This window comes from Lynx canadensis, chromosome F1 (assembly GCF_007474595.2).
Source record: "Lynx canadensis isolate LIC74 chromosome F1, mLynCan4.pri.v2, whole genome shotgun sequence".
Lineage (NCBI taxonomy): Eukaryota > Metazoa > Chordata > Mammalia > Carnivora > Felidae > Lynx > Lynx canadensis.
In genome coordinates this window covers 8,991,127-9,016,175 of record NC_044319.2, presented here as the reverse complement: position 1 = coordinate 9,016,175, position 25,049 = coordinate 8,991,127, and the positions used below count along the sequence as shown (strand labels likewise).

At 41.1% G+C, this 25,049-nt stretch overlaps 1 protein-coding gene across 2 annotated transcripts in view; it reads right to left on the bottom strand.

Moving 5' to 3' along the window:
• Positions 1-972: 972 nt before the first annotated feature.
• The window catches only part of GREM2 (gremlin 2, DAN family BMP antagonist), a 109,991-nt gene continuing 85,914 nt past the window's right edge, over positions 973-25,049 (bottom strand). For both annotated transcript variants that reach the window (XM_030302618.1, XM_030302619.1), the window contains exon 3: positions 973-3,906. In XM_030302618.1, coding sequence (XP_030158478.1) covers positions 3,399-3,906 — 508 coding nt within the window. In that variant the 3' untranslated portion in view covers positions 973-3,398. The remainder of the gene's footprint in view (positions 3,907-25,049) is intronic.

The following is a 25,049-nucleotide window of genomic DNA, read 5'->3' as shown; positions in this document are numbered from 1 at the left end:
CTGTGCTGACAGCTCAGAGCCTGGAGCCTGCTTTAGATTGTGTCTCCCTTTCTACTCCTCCCCGCTTGCACTCTATATCTCTCTTTCTCTCTCTCAAAAATAAATAAACATTTTTTAATTAAAAAAAGAAGGATTCAAATGATAATCCAATGATAATCAAGTTTTAACTGTATTATTTATGATTTTGTCTTATTGGTTACCGATGATGTAGAGCTAATCATCAGTGGTGTAGATCAATCATCAAAGGAACTTTCTAGGGATACATACATTCTTATGTTGTTCACTCAATAGCAAAAATTCATTTTCATTGACTTTATATCTTAAAAATCTATCAGCCAACTTCAGAAACAAGTGAATTGAAATATCTTATCCTCATTTAAGTGGAATATTCTGCCCCATTTAATAAACTAAGATAAATTATTTATTAAGTTAAACTTCATTCCTTTGAAATCCATAGAGTAAATCAACCATATGCAATTTTATTATAGTGTTTATTTTTTATTGGTAATTGAGTTACGTGAATGTCATATAAGTCAATTAGTTGAAAAACAGAAACACTGTGATATCAAGAAATGTTGAAATGTTTGAAAGGTGATTGTGAAAACGGACAAAACTCAGGACAAATTCTGGCTTGTTGAAGAGACAAATGCAGTACCCTGGTCACTACAAGGAAGATGAACTTCTGTATTTCTTATTCAAAGAACACAATAAGAAGAGCTCAAGAATTCTGTCTTCAGCTGCTGACCAATCTGTAAGAGGCTTGGAAACTCCCCAAGACCAGGACTGAGAGCCATCCCCTTCACCTCTGATCCTTGAATGCCTGATTCTGATTCTCTTTGATGGTGCCAGGCCCCAAAGGGATTGGTTGCATGATGTAGACTAAGGATTGAATTCACCATGACTGGACAAAAGCACTCTGAACACGGTGCTCCTTCATTGCCCACTGAAACAAGCTCTGAATCCCATTTTTTATGGTACATCACACCAGGATCACATATAATCCTAGAGTATCTTTATTTGTTCTATAATTTAATAGTACACCTATAAAATAATTACATTATACTTATAGCTTTTCTTCATTTATAAACAGACAAAAAAAAAACAATTAAATACAATTTGAGCCATTGTAAGGTAAACTTTGTACATACCCCCAGAAGGAGCTTCACACTGCAGCATATCATATTGCTTCCATTGCTACTCCCACAGTTGGGTTCAAAGAGTGTGTGCTCATGTTTGTATTCCGTGAGTTCATAGCTTAATCCTTCCCCTATCTACTTGGGTTCTGTGTTAATAAAATGACAGGGTTGGCTCTGTGGTCAGCCAGAGACTCCCACCCACCCCTACCCTACTCTACTCCATTGACCTCAGGTACAGTCATGTGGACTTCCTTCCTTCACAGCGTTTCTGCTGTGGGTCCTGCACGGAGTCTGGCTTGAGGTTTTCCATTAAATGGAAAAATAAATTCTAAAGCTGGACACACTTTCCACTCTTTCTCTCTATCCCAAGGTTCCAGCCTTCAAGGATTTCTGTTGAGTTCTGCCTCCTGATTTAGGGCTGTGTACAACCATTTCTAAAACCAATGCCCTCTTGTGCAACAGCACATTCTGCTCAGGTCTCATGGAGTTACAGAAGTGATAGAAACGAAACCCGCAGCGTAGAGGCAGGAGATGGATTCACCGTCATGCCACAACCTTGCTCTCCAGGTGAACACCTCCAGATCCCCCATCACGGTCAAAGGTCAGGAAGCCTCAGCTCTCTGAGCAGCTTGTAGAGGGTCTCACAAACCTGGAAATGGGTTTTTCTGAGTGCCTTTGGCAACAGCACTTGAGACTGAGTGCTCGGGGGAATTACCAATGAAAGGTCTTCAAAGTGTGCCGCTTCCCGCCAATGGCATCTAATTCACATTTACAGATTCCATAAACGTTACTCACAGGGAAGTCTTTGCGGGGCAATCTAGCAAAGGGACTCAACGTAAGTATAAGTTTTCAGGATGATAAATTATGTCAACTTTCTTATGCCAAGAGTTCACAACATGAAAACCTCAATGATTCATAAAAATGAAAAATGAGTTGGTCATCTTTTTGTTTTCTCAAAAATTCCATTCTTTGAAAAGGAAGCTTCTGTAGGATAGTTTAACTAGCTTTCCGTTCTATATATTTTATTTTTTATTTCCTCCTACACCACAAAGTGAATTGACTCCTTATACTTTTAAATATTTCTTTTACCAGGAAATATCTTTTGTTTAGTGTCATGGCAGTAAAATACTATAACTTCTCACACCACATATGCATATTAAATATCATAGGGCTTTTAAGTTCCCCCTTAATGACTTCCCAGTGAGTCCCCTCCCTACACCCTTCCATCCCGATCCACTTCCTATATTGTGCTGCAATGCTTTAGGACCTTCAGTCAAATATTATTCATTGTCAAATCACAATGTAAAATCACCTGGCGTCTCCCTGCCCAATCTAAGAATAGGTGCATGACAATGAACTGCTGACTAGGCATTATTTCCGAGTGAAACACCTTGTGGGCCTGACTCAGAATAGTGCTGCAAAGCCAGAGTCCAAACACGTGAAACAATACATGGATAGGTCTATAGTGCTTTTTAACAGCTCTTTACAATACAGGTCAATTACAAAACCAGCGTTAATATGGAGACCTTTGTGTGTAATAATATTCTAATTGCAGCAATAATAGCATGCACATCAGGGTTCATCCGAGTCCACAGATGGGGGGGGGGGGAGTGAGGAAGAGGTGGTGGGGGCCGGGGGTAGGGGAGAGTGTGGCCTGCTGAGCAAGGTCCCCAGGGAAGCCCATTTCATGATCCCAGTGGCTCAAGTCGTCTTCTCAGTATTGGGTTTTTAGAAGAACCTCCCTGTGTCCGGACATTGTCCAGAACCGCATCACAGCAGCGCGGGGGCAGCCCTCCCTTCCCAAGGGAACCTCTCAGCTGGAGGGCCCTGGCCCAGCGGGAGAGGCGTGAGGGCCGCATCCTTCACTTCCTGGGAAGGGGGAGCCGGAGTGTAGGGTGAGGCCAGGGAAAGACTCGCTTTTCCACATGGTGGAAACATCAATGCCGGATTGGCAGGGCAGCCCGGGAAAGGCCCTCTCCGGCCGCTGACTGGTGGACGGTGGGTTTCCAGCCACGTCCCTCGGGCCTGAAACGCAGCGCGTTTGGGACGCATAGGAGAGGCCCGCGGTCGGTCAGGAACACATCGCAGCGAAGCTCCGCTTGTGGCCCGCGCGTGTGACAAGGGCGCCGTGGGCCCCAGGAAACGTGCTTGCTGCGGAAGGGGCCACCGGGCAGCGCGTGCGTGGGCTCAGAGGACGGGGACGCAGGCGGCGGCGGCCCAGCCAACTGGCGCGCGGGGCGAGCTGCGTCCCGCCGCAGGTGCTCACTGCTTGTCCGAGTCGCTCAGGTTCACCGACATGCACCGACACTGCTTCACCTTCTGGATCTTTTTGAGTCGGAAGGGAGGGTCCAGCCCGGGACATTCGAGCTCCACCAGGACCGAGGTGACGCGCTGGGGCTTGCAGAAGGCGCACGACTGGAAGGACTCCTCCTCCTTGCGGACGTGGCGCGGGATGTAGAAGGAGTTGCACTGGCCGTAGCAGAAGCGGTTGAGGATCGTGCGGCTGCGGCAGCCCTCCTCGCTCACCGTCTGCCGCAGCGGCTGCGTCTTGCACCAGTCACTCTTGAGGTACTTGCGCTCGGTGACCACCAGGGCCTCCTGGCTGGAGGCCAACACCTCCTTGATCTGGTGCTGCCATCTCTCCGAGTGGTTGCTGCTGCCGTCCTTGTAGGGCGAGGGGATGGCGCCCGCCGGCCGGTTCTTCCGGGCCTCCGCCACCTTCACCAGCACGGCCACCAGGCACAAGGACAGGGAGAGCTTCCAGAACATCCTGCAACGAGAGAAGAGTTAGAGGGGGCGTCTGTGGCGGGTGCTGGCGGGCAGCCGGCCTTCGTGGTTTCATGAAGAAGGGCTGCAGTCAGGTGGGGCCGCTGGAGGGGAGAGTGCAAGGACGCTGTCCTAAATACTGCCCCGCAGGCAAGACGGGGGCGAGACAGTGCCAGTACAGTTGGAACACGAACAAACGGTGGACAACTACAGAAGAATTAAAAAGCAAATGTTGTCCAAAATAGCCCAAGCCAGTTTGCTGGAGCGCCGGTAATAGTCAAGAAATGTCACTGCATGTTCACTTAGTACTTGCTCAGTGCTACCCTAGGCGCATCACGCGTCTGCCTCATTTGATTCTCAAAACAACAGTGGATTGGAGGTGGCATATATTAGCCCTACTTTGTAGTGAAGGCAATTGAGGCCCATAGACATTGAGTAATTTGCCCAACGTCACACAATGACTAAGAATGTCCCAGGATTTCGAGCCAGGCATCTGCCTCCAGAGCCACCGAAAGTAACCGCCTAGGCATGAATATGATCAAGAAAATTGACAAAAAGGAAAGGAAAGGTGGGTATGGTTCCACAAGTTTCTTAACGATGAGTACTGGCGGGGGGGGGGGGGGGGGGGGCGGGGAGGCGCCTGGGTGGTTCAGTCGGTTAAGCGTCAGTCTTCCTCTCAGGTCGTGCTCTCACAGCTCGTGAGTTCAAGCCCCCTTCGGGCTCTGTGCTGACAGTTCAGAGCCTGGAGCCTGCTTGGGATCCTGTGTCCCCATCTTTCTGCCCCTCTCCAGCTTGTGCTCTCCCCAAAATTAATATTAAATAAATAAATAAATAAATAATGAGTACTAAACTTAGGAATGGCCACAGGTTAGGAAAACCAGTATTTGCTATGAATAAAAAAATCACATTTAACATCTGCACGAAGATATCCGAGTTAATTCAAGTGAGTCATGAGTTAGTTTCTTATAGTGGAAACCACTTCCCAGTTGTGAATTAAGAAACGAAGGCTGTATTAAAACGGCCTTAGACAAGGCAATAGATTGTATCTTCCGTCTGCATATTAGGGCCTGGTGACACAAGTGTGCAGGGATGGGAGCTGGAAGAAAACTTCCTTTGAAACACGTTTTGTAGAGAGCAAACTGATGTCTCTGAAGTTTAAGTCACAGTTTCCATTGTAATATTTACATTAATACCCTCAAGGGACAGCAATACCTCTCAGTAGAGATGATTCTTATATCCCGACACAGATGTCATCCTCACCATCATACTCACATGTATTCATTGCCTCCCTGGGTATTTTAGCATTTGTCATCCTCACCATCATACTCACATGTATTCATTGCCTCCCTGGGTATTTTAGCATTTGTAGAACTGCATGAGACTCTCATCCCTTTAACACGCACACCCTTTTAACATGTACAAAATGGCATGTAGTTATATGTATATAAAAATTACATAGTTGTAGAGTGTATACTAATTACATAACAGGCATAAACATCATGGCTAAAATTTATAGTAAGTATATTAACTCTCTGAAGTATTATCAACGTCTTAAATATATTTCTGCTAATAATAATAGTTCGTATTTCTTGGTGCTCAAAACCTATCACTCTTCGGGCGCCTAGGTGGCTCAGGTCATGATCTCAGGGTTCGTGAGTTGGAGCCCCGCATTGTGCTTTCCACTGTCAGCACAGAGGACAGCCCACTTCGGTTCCTGTCTCCTTTGCTCTCTACCCCTCCTCTGCTCTTGTGGGCTCTCTCTGCCTCTCCCTCAAAAATAAATAAACGTTAAAAAAAAACATTGCTCTTACATTTTCCTTTCATGCATAAGCACATTTAATCATCAACATTCTACGAAATAGCTATTATTATTTCTCCCATTTTATAGATGAGGAAACTGAGGCATTGAGAGGCTTCACAACTTATCAAGATCACATGGCCAGTATGTGAAGTATTTGAATCCTGGCTCCGGGCATGCTAGCTCTAGGTGAGTATACCTATCTCATTGTTAAAAATAGTGGTGTTAAAAAATCTGTGCTAAAATATTTCTTTATGTCATTATTATTAGTCTAAGTGTAAGCCACAAGAGTCTTTTGCAAATCGTCTAGCAGAGAATTCCTTCATTCATCAAGTTTTGTTGAGTATTTATTCTGGAATAAACTTCAATAAGCCTTGTGAATTCCAGCACCTCCCACAGAGACAAAGCTAAAATTCCTCCAGTGTCAGATGAGCCCTGACAAGATCTGCTGTCCCCATCGTTACCTCACGGGCCTCGTCACCTACACTGTCCCCCTTGCTCATTCTGCTCCAGCAACACTCACTCTGTTTCCAGAACATATGTGGCATTTTTCTGCTCTAAAGCCTTATGTTTTCCTTTCTCCCAGATATCTGCATGGCCTTCTCCTACAGTCTTCAAGTCTTTGCTCAATTATCGCCTCCCCAGTGAGGCCTTAATAGGTAACTTCACCATAACCCTGGCATTCATTGTCTCCTTCATCCCTGCCTTGATTTTCTCCATGGCACTTAGCATCCTATAGAATTGAATAATCTTACTGATTTTTGCATTGTCTGACTTTTCCAACTCGATTTAAGGTCCAAGAAGGAAGGACCGCCTGTTTTCCATTATTATATGTCTTGCATTCAGAACAATGCCTAGTACATTATAGGTACTCAATAAATATATGCTGAAGGAACCATGAATGCCATGCATTTCATTGCCTTCAATGAGCTTGCAATTTATTTTTTTTTTTAATTTTTTTTAACGTTTATTTATTTTTGAGACAGAGAGAGACAGAGCATGAACGGGGGAGGGGCAGAGAGAGAGAGGGAGACACAGAATCGGAAGCAGGCTCCAGGCTCTGAGCCATCAGCCCAGAGCCCGATGCGGGGCTCGAACTCACGGCCCCGCGAGATCGTGACCGAGCTGAAGTCGGACGCTTAACCGACTGAGCCACGCAGGCGCCCCTGAGCTTGCAATTTAGAAGTTAGAGAAAGGCATGCAGTTGACGGTGCTATAGTTTTAGAGACACAATGGCATAGGTTTCCATGGTGGTGATCCTGGGACGGAGAACATCTGAATCACTGGGATGCTTTAGAATGTAGATTCCTCACCTCCACCCCAAAACATTCTGAATCAGTAGAGTTGAGGTGGAGTATGAGATCTGTATTTTAAAAAAAAAATGCTTTGGGTGATTTCCATTGGCACCAGTGCCCCCAGGGGGTAGGGGCACAAGGAAAGAGCATCAGTTCCTCCTGGAGAGGGAGCAGGAGATGCCCAGGAAGTAACAGGTGAATGGGTGGCTTAAATTCCAAAGAACATTCTTCCAGGCAGTGACACTGACAAGAGTGCAGAGGTAGATAAATGTAATGACAAGAGGCAAGGGAAGTAAAAACATTTAGAGCAGACCGGGGAAAAAGGGAAAGATTTTCTTTTTTTGTAAAAACATTTTGTGCAATGCAATTACTGAAATTATGAGGCCGAATTTTTAAAGGACTTTCCTCATGCCTCCTTAGTTCCAACACGAATTGTCATATTAAAATGGCCATGCTTCTAGCAGACTCATGGCAAGCAATTGAGTATTGGACTCATTCAACTTACACAGCTTATTATATTTGCAGAATGATTTGTGATCTCAATAGTCTCTTAAAAAGAAAGTATGTTGGTTCCATTTTAATAACTTCCAAAATTATTAACATTCTGAGTAAACACAACCAAAAGTTTGTAAGTCCCGGCCAGGAAAGATTTACAGAGTCACCCCTGGTCCTCCATACCTAGTTCCAGGAACAGCTTCACATGCATCTCTGATAGGCTAAAAAAATGCATGCTTTCACTCAACAGGTCCTAGCTGTTGTCAGGGAGAACAGAACTAAAACATGTTCTGATCAATTTGGGGCAAAACCCCTCACAGTCACAGTATTCGATGTGATGACTAACAACATGCATTCTTTGAACACTTGGAAACATTTTCAAAACATCTGGCAATCACCCTTAGAAGTTATGCCTCATAAGAACCTAAGAAGAAAAGCAAATCTCCCATTTTCAAGACCAAGAAAAGAGGCTGATGATAGCTAGGTGACTGGGATCAGCCCAAGCTCCTCTCTTTCCTTTCCTCCATCTCATATCTTTATACTCCTTCACACATAGCAACAGGAAGGTTGTCAAGGATCTGGAATCTCAGTGTCAGGACAGGTAAGTAGGCAAGAGGTACTTGCTGCAGCCACTGTTAGGCTGTATCCTCTTCACTTCAAGGGCACACTAAAGGCTGTCAGCCAGTTTTTGCTCATGGCCGATACTACAGTGGCCCTTAAGTGTGTGGGGTTCCTCAGGAGAGAACAGGCATGGCTCTTTCTTCAGTTCACTGTTTCACACACACTTGCACACACATGTCGGTGGCCCCACCAGGTCCTGAATTTAGCACTCCAGAGTCCAGCTTTGCCTTGGATCACTTTGCTACTCAGAGAAATGCATACAATTTGCCTTTTGTTGTTTGCATCGAACATCTTTCATCTTACCCTCACATCTTGTGTTTGGCTTGTCTCAGAAGAATCTCGTAAATAAATCTTGTTGGTTTTATTAACCATCCTTGTGGCCTGACAAAGTTATACATTTGCAAGGGGTGCCAGGACCATAAATGTTGATATGCTAAGCAGCGGGGTTGGTCAAAGTAGGCTGTGGAGAGAGAGAGGTAGCAAAAGCACTTTCTTCTTTTTTTTTTTTTATTTTGACTTTTAAAAAAAATTTTTAACGTTTATTTATTATTGAGAGGCAGAGAGACAGGGGAGGGGCCGAGAGATGGAGACGCACAGAATCTGAAGCAGGCTTCAGGCTCCGAGCTGTCAGCACAGAGCCCGATGCTGGGCTCGAACTCACAAACCTCAAGATCATGACCTGAGCCGAAGTTGGACATTTAACCGACTGAGTCACCCAGGCGCCCCAGAAGCACTTTCTTCTTAAGTAACACCCCCCGGGCCTGGCCTTTGTTGATATCAGAACAGGGGCTACACAGATCAGGGTAGTATGTAGGCAGCTAAAGAATAACTGGCCCCTTCTGTCAACCTTTCCTAGAAGTGTCCAGGGGTTCTACAATAAGAGCTTGAGCAATAATGCTTCCTAATTTCTAGGAAAGGCCGTGGCAGTGCTGAATCCTCCCTGCCAAAAGGTGTATGTAAGTGACCAAAGGCCAAGGGTTCAGTTAAGCTGATTAACTCACTCCCAGAGTGACCTTATTGAGTTTTAGAGGTCGAGTCAAGACAGTACAGAGCTGTGCATTAGTGGAAGGTAGGATGCGGCCCGAACGTTTTCTGTGACCTGAGAATTCTAGGATATCCGTGGAAGGTTGAAGGGAAGCACCCAAGGCTGAATGTCAGCACACACATCTGAGACAAAGTTGCTCCCATGGCCCAAGTGAAAACAGAATCCAAATCAAACAGGAAACTCCAAACAAAACCCCCAACAGGGTTAGCATTTAGAGATTATTTTTGTGAGTTTTACTACTAGCACCTCAACAGCCAAATGTACTTCATCTCGACATGGATTCTTGGGCTGGGAGGCTGTGCTTGAGCTCTCCAACTAGTGGTGGATATTCCTTGGCTCAGGCCTCCTCCTCCTAGCCTAGATCGCTTGTCTGCTAAAACCACTTGCTTTCAGCAACTGTAATCTGCAGCTCACTATGGCCCGTGGGCCTACCGCAACCTGAGGTCTGTTTCCGTAAACAAGGTCACGTTGAATACACCCATGCCTATTAGCTACATTTTCTTTATGGCTGCTTTTGTGTCACAAAAACAGAGTGAGCAGTGGGGACAGAGGTGGTAGAGCCCACCAGTCAAAAATATTTACTGCCTGGCCTTTCACAGAAAAGTTTTGCCAAATCCTGTTCCAAACTTTTTCTCTCCCAATTCAGCCATTGCTTTCTTTTTATCTTTGTTCTCTTCTGCAAGAAAAGTAGCTCCGAATTTTAAAATTTCTAGCTATGAAATATTTCAAACATAGGGCAAGCTAGAACATATAATAAACTCTCTCTACCCACCACCAAGATTAAAACAATATTAATATTTCCCCTCTTTATTTTGCTATCGCTTTCAATTGCGAAAGAAATAAAGCAATATGGGTGATACTGAAGTGTTGTCCTCCTATCCTTCTACACTCATTGAAAGGACCAGCATCCTAAAGTTGGTTATATCATTCCTAGTAATGCTTTTCCATGGTTACGGGTTATGTTTTGTGTATGAGGGCATGTTTTTGTGCACATGTTTGACCTTCACATATCAAGTATGTGTATATATATATATATATATATGTACTTCACATATATATAGCTATACTCTTCTTGAGCAACTTTATTTTATTTTAGTTTTTAAAAATTTCTGAGCAACTTTTAAATTCAACAATAGGTGTTTGAGATTTTACACATGTAGACATTTTTAGGAGGAATCTATTCACCTCCACTGCTGAATCTTAAATAACAGTTTATAAGTTCACCTTATTGAAGGACAGTGAGGTTGCTTCTGTTTTGTCACTATGACCAACAATGCTGCACTGAACAGTTTTGTGTATGTTTATTTGTGCCCACCTGTCACAGTTTTTCTAGAGGAGACACCGAGAAATGGAGATCCTGGGTCATGGGATATGTACAACTTGAGCTTGACTAAGTTTTGCTAAGTTACTTTTCAAGTGCTTACACCAGTATTCTTTCCCCTGAGTAATATGTGAGTCCCTGCTCCTACACACACTTGCTAACACCTGGTGCTAACGATTTATTTCCTTTTGCCTATCCGAAAAATTTGAAATGATGTCTTATTATTATTTTAAGTTGCATTCTTCCAATTATAAGGGAGTTGATCACTGAGCTCAAATACTGTAGTTGTACACTGAAAGGGAGTGATTGCAACTTATTCTAAGTAAAGGAGGAAAATTAAAATTTTAGGAAAGGAAAAATAAGAAGTAGTAACTATAAATCTTCTTGTTTTGAATTTTTATTTTTTATTTATTTTTATTTTTTTAATATGAAATTTATTGTCAAATAAATCTGAACTGTCATGAGAAGAATAGGAAGTGGCTTATGATTTCAGAGCAGAATGATCAGGGAAACCCACATGACTCAGAAGTTTGAAGTCCAGGGGCACCGGGGTGGCTTTGTCAGTTAAGCGTCAGACTTTGGCTCAACAGTCCGTGAGTTCGAGTCCTGCATCGGGCTCTGTGCTGATAGCTCAGAGCCTGGAGCCTGCTTCAGATTCTGTGTCTCTCTCCATCTCTGCCCCTCCCCCGCTCACGCTCTGTGTGTCACTTTCTCTCTCTCTCAAAAATAAATAAAGATTAAAAAATCTTAAAAAAAAAAAAAAGAAGTTTCAAATTCAAATGGATTCATTTACTTTTCCAAGTGAAATTGCCTGAATGGAACACTGACTATCATTTTGTTCCAGGAGAAGTTTAATTTCATCTGGAAAAATTATATTATGTTTTTAAAAAAGATTTTCAACCAAAGAAGAAATGATACTATCATTACTTACTTTGACTTCTGGATAGCAAGTGTATCATTTAGGAATTTGTGATCAGGGTTCTTAATCTTTGAAAAAATTGTTGGGATGAACTCAGTCTGGGAAATGTAACACTGAGGCAAGATGGCAGCAAAGTATTAAGTTAAATAAGAAAACGGATGGGAGAGCTCTTTGAAAGCTGTAAGCTTATCCACACACGGTTGCTTTTCTCTAGAGCAGAGTCACTTGGGGATGGGAGTGAGAACATGGTTTCTGGGCCTGAGGCTGCCCATCTCATGACCTTATGTGACTCACTCCTAAGCTTCTCTGGGTTCTCCCCTGTAAAATGGTGTTAAAGGCACTTGCCACCCCCCGTTCCATGTTTCTGTTATGAGGAATGTGGAACTGAGATCCAGTCATAGTCCAAGAACTCTCTGAACGAAAAGGACCATGAGTTTTATTTGAAAGGAAGGAAGAAATTATGAGCAATCTATTAAAGATTTTATAGCCGGTGACATTATTCTTTGCAGCCGTTAAGCAGAACCTTCATCGTCATCATCATCATCATCATCATAGTTATTATTATTATTATTATCATTTTCAGATGAAGATTTTAGGCTGTGGTTCAAGGAATCCGTCATACTTCAGTAATTCTGCACTCCTCAAGCCCTTGTGGGACAGCCTTGTGTGTTCAGGATGAGCTTCTAGAACAACAAGCTTGCACGTCTTCGACTGCAGGGTAAAGATTTTCCATCAGCGTACACATAAAAACAGAGTGGCCTGTCCAAAATGCTTTGAGCAAAATAAAAAGCATGTTGCCCAAGCACCCCATCAACTTTTTTTGTTCACTCTCTAATTCCAGCTACTTTGTTTCACTTGTAGTGTGACAGTGCATAACAGTGGGACATAGCATGTACCGAAGCCTCACAAAACTGTGTACCCCCTGCTCACTTCCTCTGGAATTCACGACAAGAGTATTTTTATCCTTTCTCTTTAGTCTTTTGATGTGTTTTACTGATTTCTCTCTCTCTGGCTTCCTCTTAGAGGTTAGTGTTCCCCAAAGATTTTTCCCGTTTTTTCTTTCCTCACATTCCTACTAAGAATTTCATCTGTGCCGACTCCAGCCACCAGCTGCTATCTGCTTATGATTCCCAGACTCCACCAAATATTCCCTGGATGCGCTGTAGGCACCTCAAATTTTATGTGTTCCAAATCTCATCCTATTTTCTCACTCATCTCTTCTGAAAGTTACCATCTCAGTGAAGAGCACAGCACTTATCCTTTCAGCCAGGCCAGAGTGATGAGAGTTAGGGCAGGCTCTCATTGATTTACCGCCTGAGAGCCAGAGGCACGATGCTGTTCAGGTGCTGGAGCCCAGGTTCTTCATGGATGCTTCCACGTACCGTGGAGCACAGAGTTGATAGGTCTAAGTCAATGAGTAACAAAATGTGAGAAACAACCCCCTGGGAAAGAGTTTTACTCCCCAGTAAAAAGAGACATGCTGGAGGAACTTATTCTGGTCGGGGTTGTGGTGACACAAGGATCTGATAACTGGTGCTTTGGCAGCCACCATGAAGATACAGCATGGGATGAACGTCAAACCTTTGCCATATAAAGCACAAAATGGAAAGCTGCTGGATTCTTGATTATGTTGGAAAGCCATTGAATTAATTATCCCTAGAGCTGCTTATCTGGACTTCAATGTTGTTAGTTAATAAACTCTTTAGTATTTAAATCACTTTTATTTGGGCATGGAGAGTATCCTATCTTCTCCCATATTAAATCCATTAATAAGACCTTATTGTCTTTCTTGCCTCACTGCTAAACCTTGCTGTTACCACCTTGCTCCGGGTGCTCATCACCTGAATATTACACCAGTCTCCTCACTGGCCTCCTGCCTTCACACTCACATACACCTTCCAGAATCCTATCAGCATGAACATCCTAACATGCAGATCTGTCTATCCCTTTCAGTTAAACCCTTTTCAGATTTCCCATCATGTGCAAATTCAGTCTTTGGCAGAGTGTACACAACTTCTGTGATCTCTGTCTCCTCCCGTCTTATCACATTATCCCCTCACAATATGGCCTTATGCTTGAAACACACAAAACTTTGTGTCCTACCACATGCACGGCTGTTTTCCACCTGCAAACATTTGCACAGTTATTTCTTTTGTTTCTCTGACCACCACTGGGCATTTAAGTTTCATTCAAATGCCACTTCCTTTGTGACGCCATCTGTGTTTCCTGTATTCTTCATTTCTGCCACCATCATACCTGTCTCATTACAGCCACAGGGCACTGGATGGCTATTTGCTGCACACTTTCCCTCACTAGAGTGTACGTTATTGGAAGATAAGATATTTAATCTTTGTTTCCATACTGACTTGTGGTGGGTCTGCAGAATAGTTTTAAATGCCTATTTATGTATGAATGAATGAAAGATTGAATGATTTTGTAGGTTTTAGCTACACTGGTATAGATGTGAATGTTTTTATTTTGATTTTTTTTGGTGTATTTATTTTGAAAAAGAGAGAAAGGGTGGGGGGGTGCAGAGAAACAGAGGGGGAGAGAGAATTCCAAGCAGGTTCCAAACTGTCAGCTTAGAGCTCGACGTGGTACTCAGTCTCACCATCCATGGGATCAGGACCTGAGCCCAAATCAAGAGTTGGATGTTCAACCAACTGAGCCACCGATGTGTCCTTATTTTTTAAAAAATGTTTAATGTTTATTCATTTTTTGAGAGAGAGTGAGACAAATACAAAGAACAAGTTTGGGAGGGGCAGAGAGAGAGGGAGACACAGAATCTGAAGCAGGCTCCAGGCTCTGAGCTGTCAGCATGGAACCTGACGTGGGGCTCAAACTCAAGAACTACAAGATCATTACCTGAGCCGAAGTCAGATGCTTAACCGACTGAGCCACCCAGGTGCCCCAAGGTGCCCCTATTTTCAAAAACTATAAAGAAGAACTTGAAACTGGGTTAACTTTTCAGTAGTAATGATCCTTTTTTTTTTTTTTTAATTTTTTTTTTCAACGTTTATTTATTTTTGGGACAGAGAGAGACACAGCATGAACGGGGGAGGGGCAGAGAGAGAGAGGGAGACACAGAATCGGAAACAGGCTCCAGGCTCTGAGCCATCAGCCCAGAGCCCGACACGGGGCTCGAACTCATGGACCGCGAGATCGTGACCTGGCTGAAGTCGGCCGCTTAACCGACTGCGCCACCCAGGCGCCCCTTAATGATCCTTTTTATGCAAGACTCTAGTCATGATGATTTAATGCATATTAGGCTATCAAAATCAGAAGTCAACATAACTTTTTAAAGTAGAATAATTTTTTTTTACAATCTAATAAACTGTTGCTTACATTTCAGTAGTTATATTTTTTTGGGTCCTTATTCTCTTTTTATTTCAAGCTGTTGCCCACTTCTTTTTGTACTTTCTGCCACTGACCTAATGTTTTTGGCATCTCTCATCTTCCAACTGGCAGAAGTACAGTCTGGGGGTTACAGAAAGTCTTTCCAAGAGGTATGTGTTCAAGGGTGGCTTTGAAGGAAGCAATTTTCAAATTCTCAACCTCCATTTGTTCCTTCTCTTCTCAGAGGTCTGCCCTAGAAGTTGTCTTTACACTGAAGGTGTCTGCAATGGGACAGGCAAGTCCGCTGCTTCCTGCCTCTATCAGTGTCCCTTCCCCCACTTGACAAAAGGAAATGACAGCTTTCATCCACCCTGCTTCTACTGTGTTGTATTGCTTGGGGTATAACAAAGATTCCAGGGTACAAAGTGAAAAGACAATTCTAAATATTGGTGCTCTCACTAAAAAGTAAAAGTCATTTTCATAGATCCTTTTCCATGCCAGATTGTTTCCAATAATTTGCTTTAAATCAACCCTGAAGGAAGACCTAAATTGTTGGGTGATCTGTCACCAAAAATAATTTTTTGTTGATGTGATATTTTACATGTAAATAAGTTTGAAAGGTTTTAAGAAATGGAGACATTGTTATTAGAAAACACATTTCTATTACAACCTTTTCTTGTGAACATATTTCTTTAGCATAAATTGTACACATAATATAACCATACACACACACACACTATATGGTAGAAATTTTTCTGCTGATTTGCTGAATCTTGTTTCTTCCTGGCAATAACTAGTATTTATTCATGAAATTATAAATAACAATAGGAAGTCTCCATGTATGGGGCATCTTTTTAACAGAGGTAAATAATTAAAATTTACCTTTTTGTATTTAATAATTCGTTTACTAATTTGTGACTTATGCTATTTTGATCAAATACTATTCTATACTCTAATGAGTAAACAATCAGCAGGAAATATCAAAATACTTAAAGCTTACAACAAGAGAATTAAAATTTGTATATATACCTTTTGGTCACAGAAAAAGAGGGACAATGTGAAAAGAAAAGACTTTTAAACGTAAAGCGTGTTATAACAGGATAAATTCTATGGGGGAAACTAGAAAGACATATGAATTCAAGGAAAAATGATGTAAAATTTCCTTTCAGGAAGTGTTTCTACATGTATTTTTTTAAAATGTGTAATAGTGGGCATAAACTATAGCTATGGTAATTAGCTATTATAGTATTTACATTCCTCTGGAGACATTAAAAAGTATTGTAACAATCTAATTTTAAAACATCAGTGTTGCAATATTCTTTAAATGATATTCCCTGCAAATTTTAGATGTCAGTTAAAGACTGTGAGAGCTTATATAGATTTAGAACTAAAAATGTTTATAGGCTGGTACACTAAGTATATTATTATATTACTACTTCTAAGCATTAGAATTGTGTTAATGATACTGGGCAAGAAGAATAAGTTATTCTTGAATTCTGTGATACATAAAAATTTTATGTCCCCAAGTAAATGTTATGAAGAAAGATCTCAGACTTTGTTTCTCTTCTATTCACACGCTCAGTCTCTTGAATTCTGCAGCCTCTCTTTTCTGATGGTTTTTCAACACACTCTGTTGGCTAGTGGGTCGACAGAGGACTGGAAAGTCCCGTATTAAGTAATTTCATTGAAACAAGAAGTCTGGTTCAGTTGCTGTTAAATCTTAAGCACCTTGCCTTTTTCATGTTAGCTCCTATTGACAACTGATAGTGAATTCGGACCAATGAAAGGGTAAATTTAAGGCTTTTGACCAAAGAAAACAAACATAACCAAGACAACCAAAAGACTTATGCCAATGGATGTGGAGTCATGGGAAAAGTAAAAAAAAAAGTATGAAAAACTTATTTAAAATGAATACTAATACGCAAACCCATCTCTATACACCTATAATAGGCAATACTTTTACTAATGCTATAAACATTAATTGGTTTGTTCATTCATTGAACATTATGCATGTTCTATGCGCTTTCCTAGGGGCTGGGATATAAAGATGAATAAGATATCAATTTCATGATAGAAATGAGATAAAGATAAAGTCACATTGACTCTGGAAGTAGGAGACTAGTTAGTGAGCTGTTGGAGTAATCCATGAAAGAAACCAAGTGGGACAGAACTAAGGGGCAATGAAGTTAGAAGAGAAGGAAACATTTCAGATATTTGAACTTTAGCACGTTGTCGTAATTGAATGGACATGTGGATGAGGAAGTTTGGGAAACCCAGGTATCTGCCTCAGGCAACAGGAAGATGATGAAAGGCTGCCTTTCCCATGACAGAGAATAGGAGAGGAAGAGCTGGCTGGCAATGATAAAGGAGTCTCCATGGCTCAAAAAAGCAATCTGGTAGATGGGCCTCACAGTGTAGATCTGAAGTGATATCATTATGTGGGGGTAATAAGATCACTCAGGGGTAGAGCAAGATGTGAAGTGGGCTGCGGGTGGAACTCTGGGATATAAGCTTTTCCAGACACTGAGGAGAGGAAACCTACCAAGGAGGCAGAGGAAGGGTAGAGCTAGGCTTTAAGAAGTCAGATGAGAGAAGATTGAGAAGTGTTCACTGGATTGATGTTTCATCAGTCTTGGCTGGAGGAGTTTTAGAGACTTGATAGGGTGGGAGCAAGATTGCAGTGAGGATAATAGGTAATAGATTCTGGTTTCTGCACATTGAAATGTTGTTGGTAAGCAGGAATTCATCTAACCGTCCAAATATTTAACAGTGTTCTCCAAATGGAGTAAAAGGACCAACTGGGAAAGACAGAAATTACTTTCTGAACCACATCAGCAACCCAACCAATATCACCTGAAAAGCTGAACAAAATGAGGCAAGTGCCAAGCTGATGCCTGTGATTGAGGTTCCTGGTACTTTTCCTAAGGTTTCCTTGATGTTCAGATAATCTTCTCCCCAAACACCTAAGCTTCTAGTCCTCTTCAGTGGAAGACTCCATCAGAATATATATCAAGTCTGTTTTGATCACTACCATATCCCTGGAACTTAGCATGGGTCCTGGCATATAGAAAATGACCAATAAATATTTATTGACTAAATGAACAAATAGGTAATATTTTAGAGAAATTATAGATGTCATAATTGCTAATATTCAAACAGCCATAATGCAACTGATATTTGAGAAAGAAGAAAGCCCGAGAGATTAGGAATCGGTCCTTTGCCTTTTATTTAGGAAATAAAGTAACTTTCAGTGTACCATTCAGGCAGCAAATATTTACTGAGTGCACATGTGCTCATGCTATGTTTGGTGTCCATTCTGCTTTTTATAACTCTCTGTTTAGATCTTTTCTTGGATCAGCCTAATTATAAATAATGTAAATAAAAAGACTTCTACTGAACTTTTGAAGTAATTCTAGAGAATGTTTCTTGTTAACGTCAAATAAAGCCAGTTATACCTTACGTCAAGCTTATCGAATATTTTCTAGTGTATTGTTTCCAAACACACGTATTGGCACACATTTCTATAGAGCAAGTTCTATTAACAATATCTACTATCTGCGTTCAATACAGATTCAATGTAGGACTCTTTTTCTTTAATAAGTGGTCCTCAAACTTCACTATAAATGAGACACACCTGGGAACTCGTTAAAAATGCAGATCCCAGGACCTCATACTGCAGGAGTTCTGATTCTCAAGATTTGGACGGGAATCTGAGAAATAGCATTTGTAATAAGCACTCCATATTCTGAAAAACACAGCCTAAGTTATTTGTCTCAAATATAATTATCTAGGTTCTGGTCCATTGCCCAGGGCAAACTTCATTAATTATATCTTCATTAATAAGGACTAGAGACTAATCCAGTGATATGGAGCAATCAGTGTTAACGTTAATTGAAATTCAGATCTAACATCTCTTCATTCTGCGAGCAATTTCCCCATGTTTAGAGTAGAGGATTTCTTTAATGGTTTGTGACAGGAAGATGCGAGGGAGATGATTTGCAAGTAATTGTGCTGTATGTTTCCGTTTAGGATGCCTTTCTCTCACGCCTGTGTACTGTGGCCTCTGCAGCTCCACGGATCTCAATGTTGGGAGAAATCCCTGCATGGGGCCCAGGTGACAGGGTCTGGACCAGGGACCCGGCCAGTGCAATTCAGATGTAGTGGATGTTGGCTTTCACGTGCATGCAGGGGCCTGCAAAGGAACCAACTCATTTGATTCTCATGACCTGCCTGCCCTTCTCTTCTACTTTTCCGTGAAGCTTGGGTCTCTTTCAGGTAACACACATGGAGTGGGAGCTTAAAAAGCTAAAGAGAATCCATAGCAGGTATCAACTATGGTAAAAAGGGCCACATAAGGAAATCTGTACATTTAATATTTAGAAAACCATAGGTATTTGGTAGAGGTACTGGCAATGGCAGTGGTGGGTGTTAAGGGAGAGTAATCCCTACGAGCTACCATCAGTATTTAGAGGGCTCCTGGCTGCTCCAAAGCAGGTAGGCCAAAGCGAAGTATTCTTACTGAATGTATGTTATTTTAAAAGATAACAACTATAGCTCTTTAAAAAGTGAACTGGTGTCCAGAATACATAAATCCACAGAGACAGAGCACAGATTGGAGGTTTCCAGAGGCTGGAAGTGGCATGGGGGATGGGGGAGTATTAATTCATGGGAACAAGATTTCTTTTCGGGGTAGTGAAAATGTTTCGAAACTAGATTGAGCTTGTGGTTGCACAACTTTGTGAATGTACTAAAATGTCATCGACTTGTGCATTTTAAAATGGTTAATTTTATAGTACGTGAATTTTGTCCTAATTTAAAAAAATAGCAGAGAAATTAAAATAAACAATGTCTTCAACAAATTCCATTCATAGTTAAAATCTAAATCCGTAAAAATCAACCATTTAAAAAAAAAGTACATGAATAGGTTTATAGCACATTAAATGCTTTATCTCTGAGGGGTGCCTGGGTGGCGCAGTCAGTTAAGCGTCCGACTTCAGCCAGGTCACGATCTCGCGGTCCGTGAGTTCGAGCCCCGCGTCGGGCTCTGGGCTGATGGCCCAGAGCCTGGAGCCTGTTTCCGATTCTGTGTCTCCCTCTCTCTCTGCCTCTCCCCCGTTCATGCTGTGTCTCTCTCTGTCCCAAAAATAAATAAACGTTGAAAAAAAAAATTTTAAAAATAAAAAAATAATAAATACTTTATCTCTGAGAACATACGTAAATAAAAGTTCCATGATTGCCCTTCAAGGACATTATAAAAGAGATGTCTGCCTTGGGTGAAAAATAGCATTACGTATAACCCACGTTAATTTGCTTTTCTTTTTAAACAATGTTTTTGTCTTTAGAATAATATTTTCATATGGTGGCAAAAATTCTGTTTTATACTTCTAGAAAATTTGGATAATTCAGAAAACAGTAAAGAGAAATACAAATAAATTTCAATGACTATAGAATTTTCTAATACATATGTGTTCAGTGTACTTAATTATTCTTCTGTTTAGATTGTGTCCCAATTTTCAACTTTGTAAGTATTACTGCTATAAGTATTTACCTGTGTATGTGAAGTTTGGAGTATCACACAGAGATCTCTGGACTCTAAAATTTAATGGGTTTGAGCATTTATTTAGGAAATCAAGTGTCTTGGTCCAGGGACAGATGGTTGAGGTAGCTGCTGCAGGCCTTGATAAGAATGAGTGTGGAAACCAATAGTTCAGAACTCCTGACCAGTGAAAGAGCCCACAGAAGTGACAGGGGCTGAGCAGAAGCAGAGGAATGACCTTTGAGAGAAGGAATGACCTTTGATAGACTTACTATCTTCTCAGTTTACCATGTCAAAGATTTTTAAGTATAATAGACATTTTTGAAGATCCTACACAGGAGAACAGTGAGAAGAAAACATTATTTGGGGGAGGTTCTCTTCAAATAAATACAGGAGAAGACTTTCTGGTGAAGAATAAAGGAAACATGTGAGCAGAGTATCAGTATGAAGTGTCTATATGTGTGCTCAATAAATATCTAGTAATAAAAGGAGGGGTCTTGGGGTGCCTGGGTGGCTTAGTTGAGCATCTGATTAGATTTCAGCTGAGGTCATGATCCCAGGGCTATGCGATCAAGTCCTGTGACAGGCTCTGCATGGAGCCTGCTTGAGTCTCTCTCTCTCCCTCTCTCTTCTTCTCCCCTGCTCATGTTCTCTCTCTCTTTCTCTCTCAAAACTAAAACTAAAAAATAATAAAAAATAAAAGGAGGAGTCTTGACATCAAATGGGACAATATCCTTTTATATTAAAATAAATGTAAAATATTTTAAAAATGATTTCTCTGGGTAACTCAATAATAGGTTAGTAGAAGAATTCCGGAAATTATGGATAAAATTTCCTATTTTCTTCCTTAGGGCCCTTTTCCTCTTGTCACAATTAATTACAGATACATTTTGATCAGAGTTTCGTAAAATGCGGTTCCCTGATTAGCCACATTTATATCACCTGGGGATGTTCTAGAACTTGTCCCTCACTTCCATCCCCCAGATCTATTGACTCAGAAACTCTGGGGGAGGAGATGGGATGTTTTGGGGTCCAATAATCCACCTTTTAACAAGCCTTACTGATGATTCTGGTTTCTTTGTACATAAGCTTTCTATTACAAAACTTATAGGTAGAGGGCTTTAATAATAAGAATTTCTAACAATTGCAATTACTTTGCTCCTTACTAATGGCACTACATTTCTTACCTGACACATTGATTTAAAAAGCAATGCAAGTGCTGTATATAAAGTGTCTTGGGGTGCTTGGGTGGCTCAGTTGGTTAAGTGTCTGACTTCGGCTCAGGTCATGATCTCACGGTCCGTGAGTTCGAGCCCCGCGTCGGGCTCTGTGCTGTCAGTTCAGAGCCTGGAGCCTGCTTCAGATTCTGTGTCTCCCTCTCTCCCTGCCCCTCCCCCACTCACTCTTTCAAAAAATGAATAAACGTGAAAAGAATGTAAAAAAATAAAGTGTCTTAATCATTCCATATGAAGTTTTCGTCTGAAATACTTCGTAAAATACTCACTAAAGTGCTCATCTAAAAATTCATAGTTCATTTGTTATTTCATAGTTCCACTTTTCCTGGAAGTTACATTTAGTGAAGGTGCACAGGTAAGTGCACAGTGACACAGTAAGTGACACAAAACTAAGTTTCAGATAGCAGGAGGTCCTATGAAGAATGAACACCAGAATGATGGGAGAAAAAATGGTTTGGCTGTGGTGTCCTTAGATCGAGTGGTTAGGGAAGGCCTGTCTGAGGAGGCCATACAACCTGAGCCCAAGAAGGAATGATACTCTGATTTCTGGAAAGAGGGAAGAGCTAGCATGGCAACAGCCTGGGGTGAGGACAGCTTGTCATGCTCTTGCAAGAGAAATGCCAGTGTGGCTAGTGATTAGTGAGCTGGGGGACAGTATCAAGACATGGGGAAGAGGCAAGTGGGACCAGATCATGTATGATCTTTTGGACTACAATGAATGTTTGGACTTTATTGTATGTTCGGTGAGAAGCCAGTGCAGGGTTTAAAGTAGCAAAGTGGTATGCTATAATTTCATGCCTTAAAAACTGCTCTGTGAAGACAGGAGAGTATATTAGTAAGAAAGCAATTTGGAGACCATTTGGGGGCCTACTGGGATAATCTAGATGAGAAATAATGGTGGTAGAGAAAAAGAGAAGGAAATGGTTTTGAGACATGTTTTGAGAACGAGAATAACACAACATATATTTGGCTAGATTTGAGAGTGAAGCAAATTTCTTGAAACAAAAAAAGACTAAGGGAAAACTGGTTTTAGGTCAGAAATCAAGGATTTGATTTTGGCCATGTGAAGTGAGACGTCTAGTAGACAGCCAAATGGAAAGGATCAGTTAAGTTGTTAATGAGTCTAAAGGTGAGATGTGACAGTGAAGGGGAGATGGTGTTCAAAGCCAGGCACACGGGTAAGCATATTTAGGCAGACACTAGAGAAGAGTGAGTGCTAAGAACGGCTCTGGGGCCTTCCTGCCTTACAAAGGTATGCAGAGAAGGAGAAACCAGCAAGAAAGATAGAAATGGAGCAGTCAGAGGTGAATAAAGTAAATGAGGAGTAAATGTCACATAAGCCAAGAGAAGAAGATGTTTCAAGAGGGAGTGGTTAACTCTTTGGAATGCTACTGAAATCAAGTAGGTGAAAAGAAAAACAACAACAACAACAAATGGTCCATGGATTTGACAACATGGAGGCCACTGTCAACTGAACAAGAGCTATTTCAGTGGAGATGCTTTAAAAGGAGGCCACCTTACACAGGGATGAGGAGAAAATGAGAGATGAGGAAGTAGGAACAGTGGCTACAGACAACACTTTTTGGAATTTTGCTGTGCATGAGCACATAGGAAGGAGATGGTAGTTGGAATGGGGAGGGGGGCAGATTATGAGGTTATGGAAAGGTTATGGATTGTTTCAGTGTATGTGTGTGCAGTGATGCCATTAAGCTTGTTCTTCACTGAAACAACAACGAATGGCTCCAACTTATCCTATAAATCTTCAGGTCCAACCAACTGAATTTTAACTTTTTCTTCACTCACAGTTTTGATTATTTATTAAATGCTTTTTATTAAATGGACCTATTAGTCCGATGTCTTTTTGCCTCACTTTCCCCCTGAATAATTTAAAGTATTAATTTGTGTTACCTCCCCTTTGATAAGGTCAAAAGACATTAGTATAAGATAATATCTCAGAAGCGCTTTAAGTCCCTTGGAGGTACTCTATATCAGCAAGGCTTTTATTATTTTTCCTCATTTACTCATTTCCTTTCTCTCTCTGGGAGGGCACTTTTGAGATTATACGAGGTTGGGATTTATGAGTTAAACAACACAAATACTTAACAACACAACTACTAGCACTTAAAGAAAAAGGGATAGGGGTCATTGCATAATATTGTAAATTTTGGGACTAACAATTTTGTTTTGTGGGTTTTCTTCCTGAGGCTGTGTTCCAGAGAGGGCAATAAAGGGTAAAACTCATTAGTGCATCATTATCTTTTGTCTGAAGGAAACAATGTGTGGTTTCTGGGCAGCCCACTTGGTGTTTGCATTGGTCCTGGATGTATTTCAAACCAACTATATTGTTTGAACAATTCCCCCTCTTGAACATGAAAAAGACCACCACTAAACCACAGAGTTGATGCTAAATTACTAGGTGATGACTCTTCTGGCTCCTAAAGGTTTCTAGATCTCAGTCACTGAAATCATGGATCTTTCTTCTAATGAGAAAGATCTAAGCCTTTATGGTAGACCTCCCATGCAGTCTCCCCACTGCTGCCCCCAGTGTGCTCCATGGACTTCTGAGAAGTTTGCTTTAGAATCAAGGTCGTTGAGTTCTCTCCAACCCTGACTCTTAATAGCAATTCTTTGGGAGCTACAAAGTATTCCCAGGTCAAATCTGCAAATTCACAATTATCAGCAATTGTATAATAAGTCAATATGTTTGATAACGAAAATCTAGCCTGTTTTCTCATTATCAAAATGAGGCATTAAGTGGATAGTGGTGATTTTATTTTTATACTGTTGTTCCCTAAGTTTACTTATCTTCCTTAGGGATTTCATTGGACTTGATTTTTGTTTTTATTTTTTAAAATGGTGGCATCAGAAGAGCATCTATGAAGAAATTGAAAAATACATTTGGGGTCATCTTGGCAGAAAATATTTTTCATAAGGATTTCAATTAGATATAGTACCATCTACTGTGCTCAAAAGATCTGTTGATTAATTTGTTTGATTTGCTTATTGATTGATCTATTTATTTTATTTATTGCTTTAATTGATTCTAGGAATCATATGTCTAGATTTAAGCAATAAAAATAAAAACAATTGGTTTATATTATTTTCCAAAAATGCAAAAGTTTCAAGGTTTGAATGTCAGAGACCTAGAAAACTGTAGGTATAGAAGAGTCATCGTATAGTGACTGAGCCTCAAATCTGGGCCTGAATTGTGGGTTTTATTTTTGTTCTTATGATGATCAAGTGTCCAATATGATCCAGTTATGCAACATATATGGGAAGATGATGGTTAAGCAGTGATACGGTTGCCCTGGAACCAAGCTGTCTGGGTTGCAATGCCATTGCCAACACTTTCCATTGGTAAGATCTTGAGCAAGTTTTGAACTCTCCTTGTACCACGGTTTCTTCATCTATGACCAGCTAAGGAAACTGAAACTCCATCATTATTAAGAGCCAGGGTTCAAATTTATGTCTGACAAAATGTTCCTTGCTCTTTCCAAATATACCACAATTACTAAAAAATGAAAATTTCCTTTACCTATGTATAGT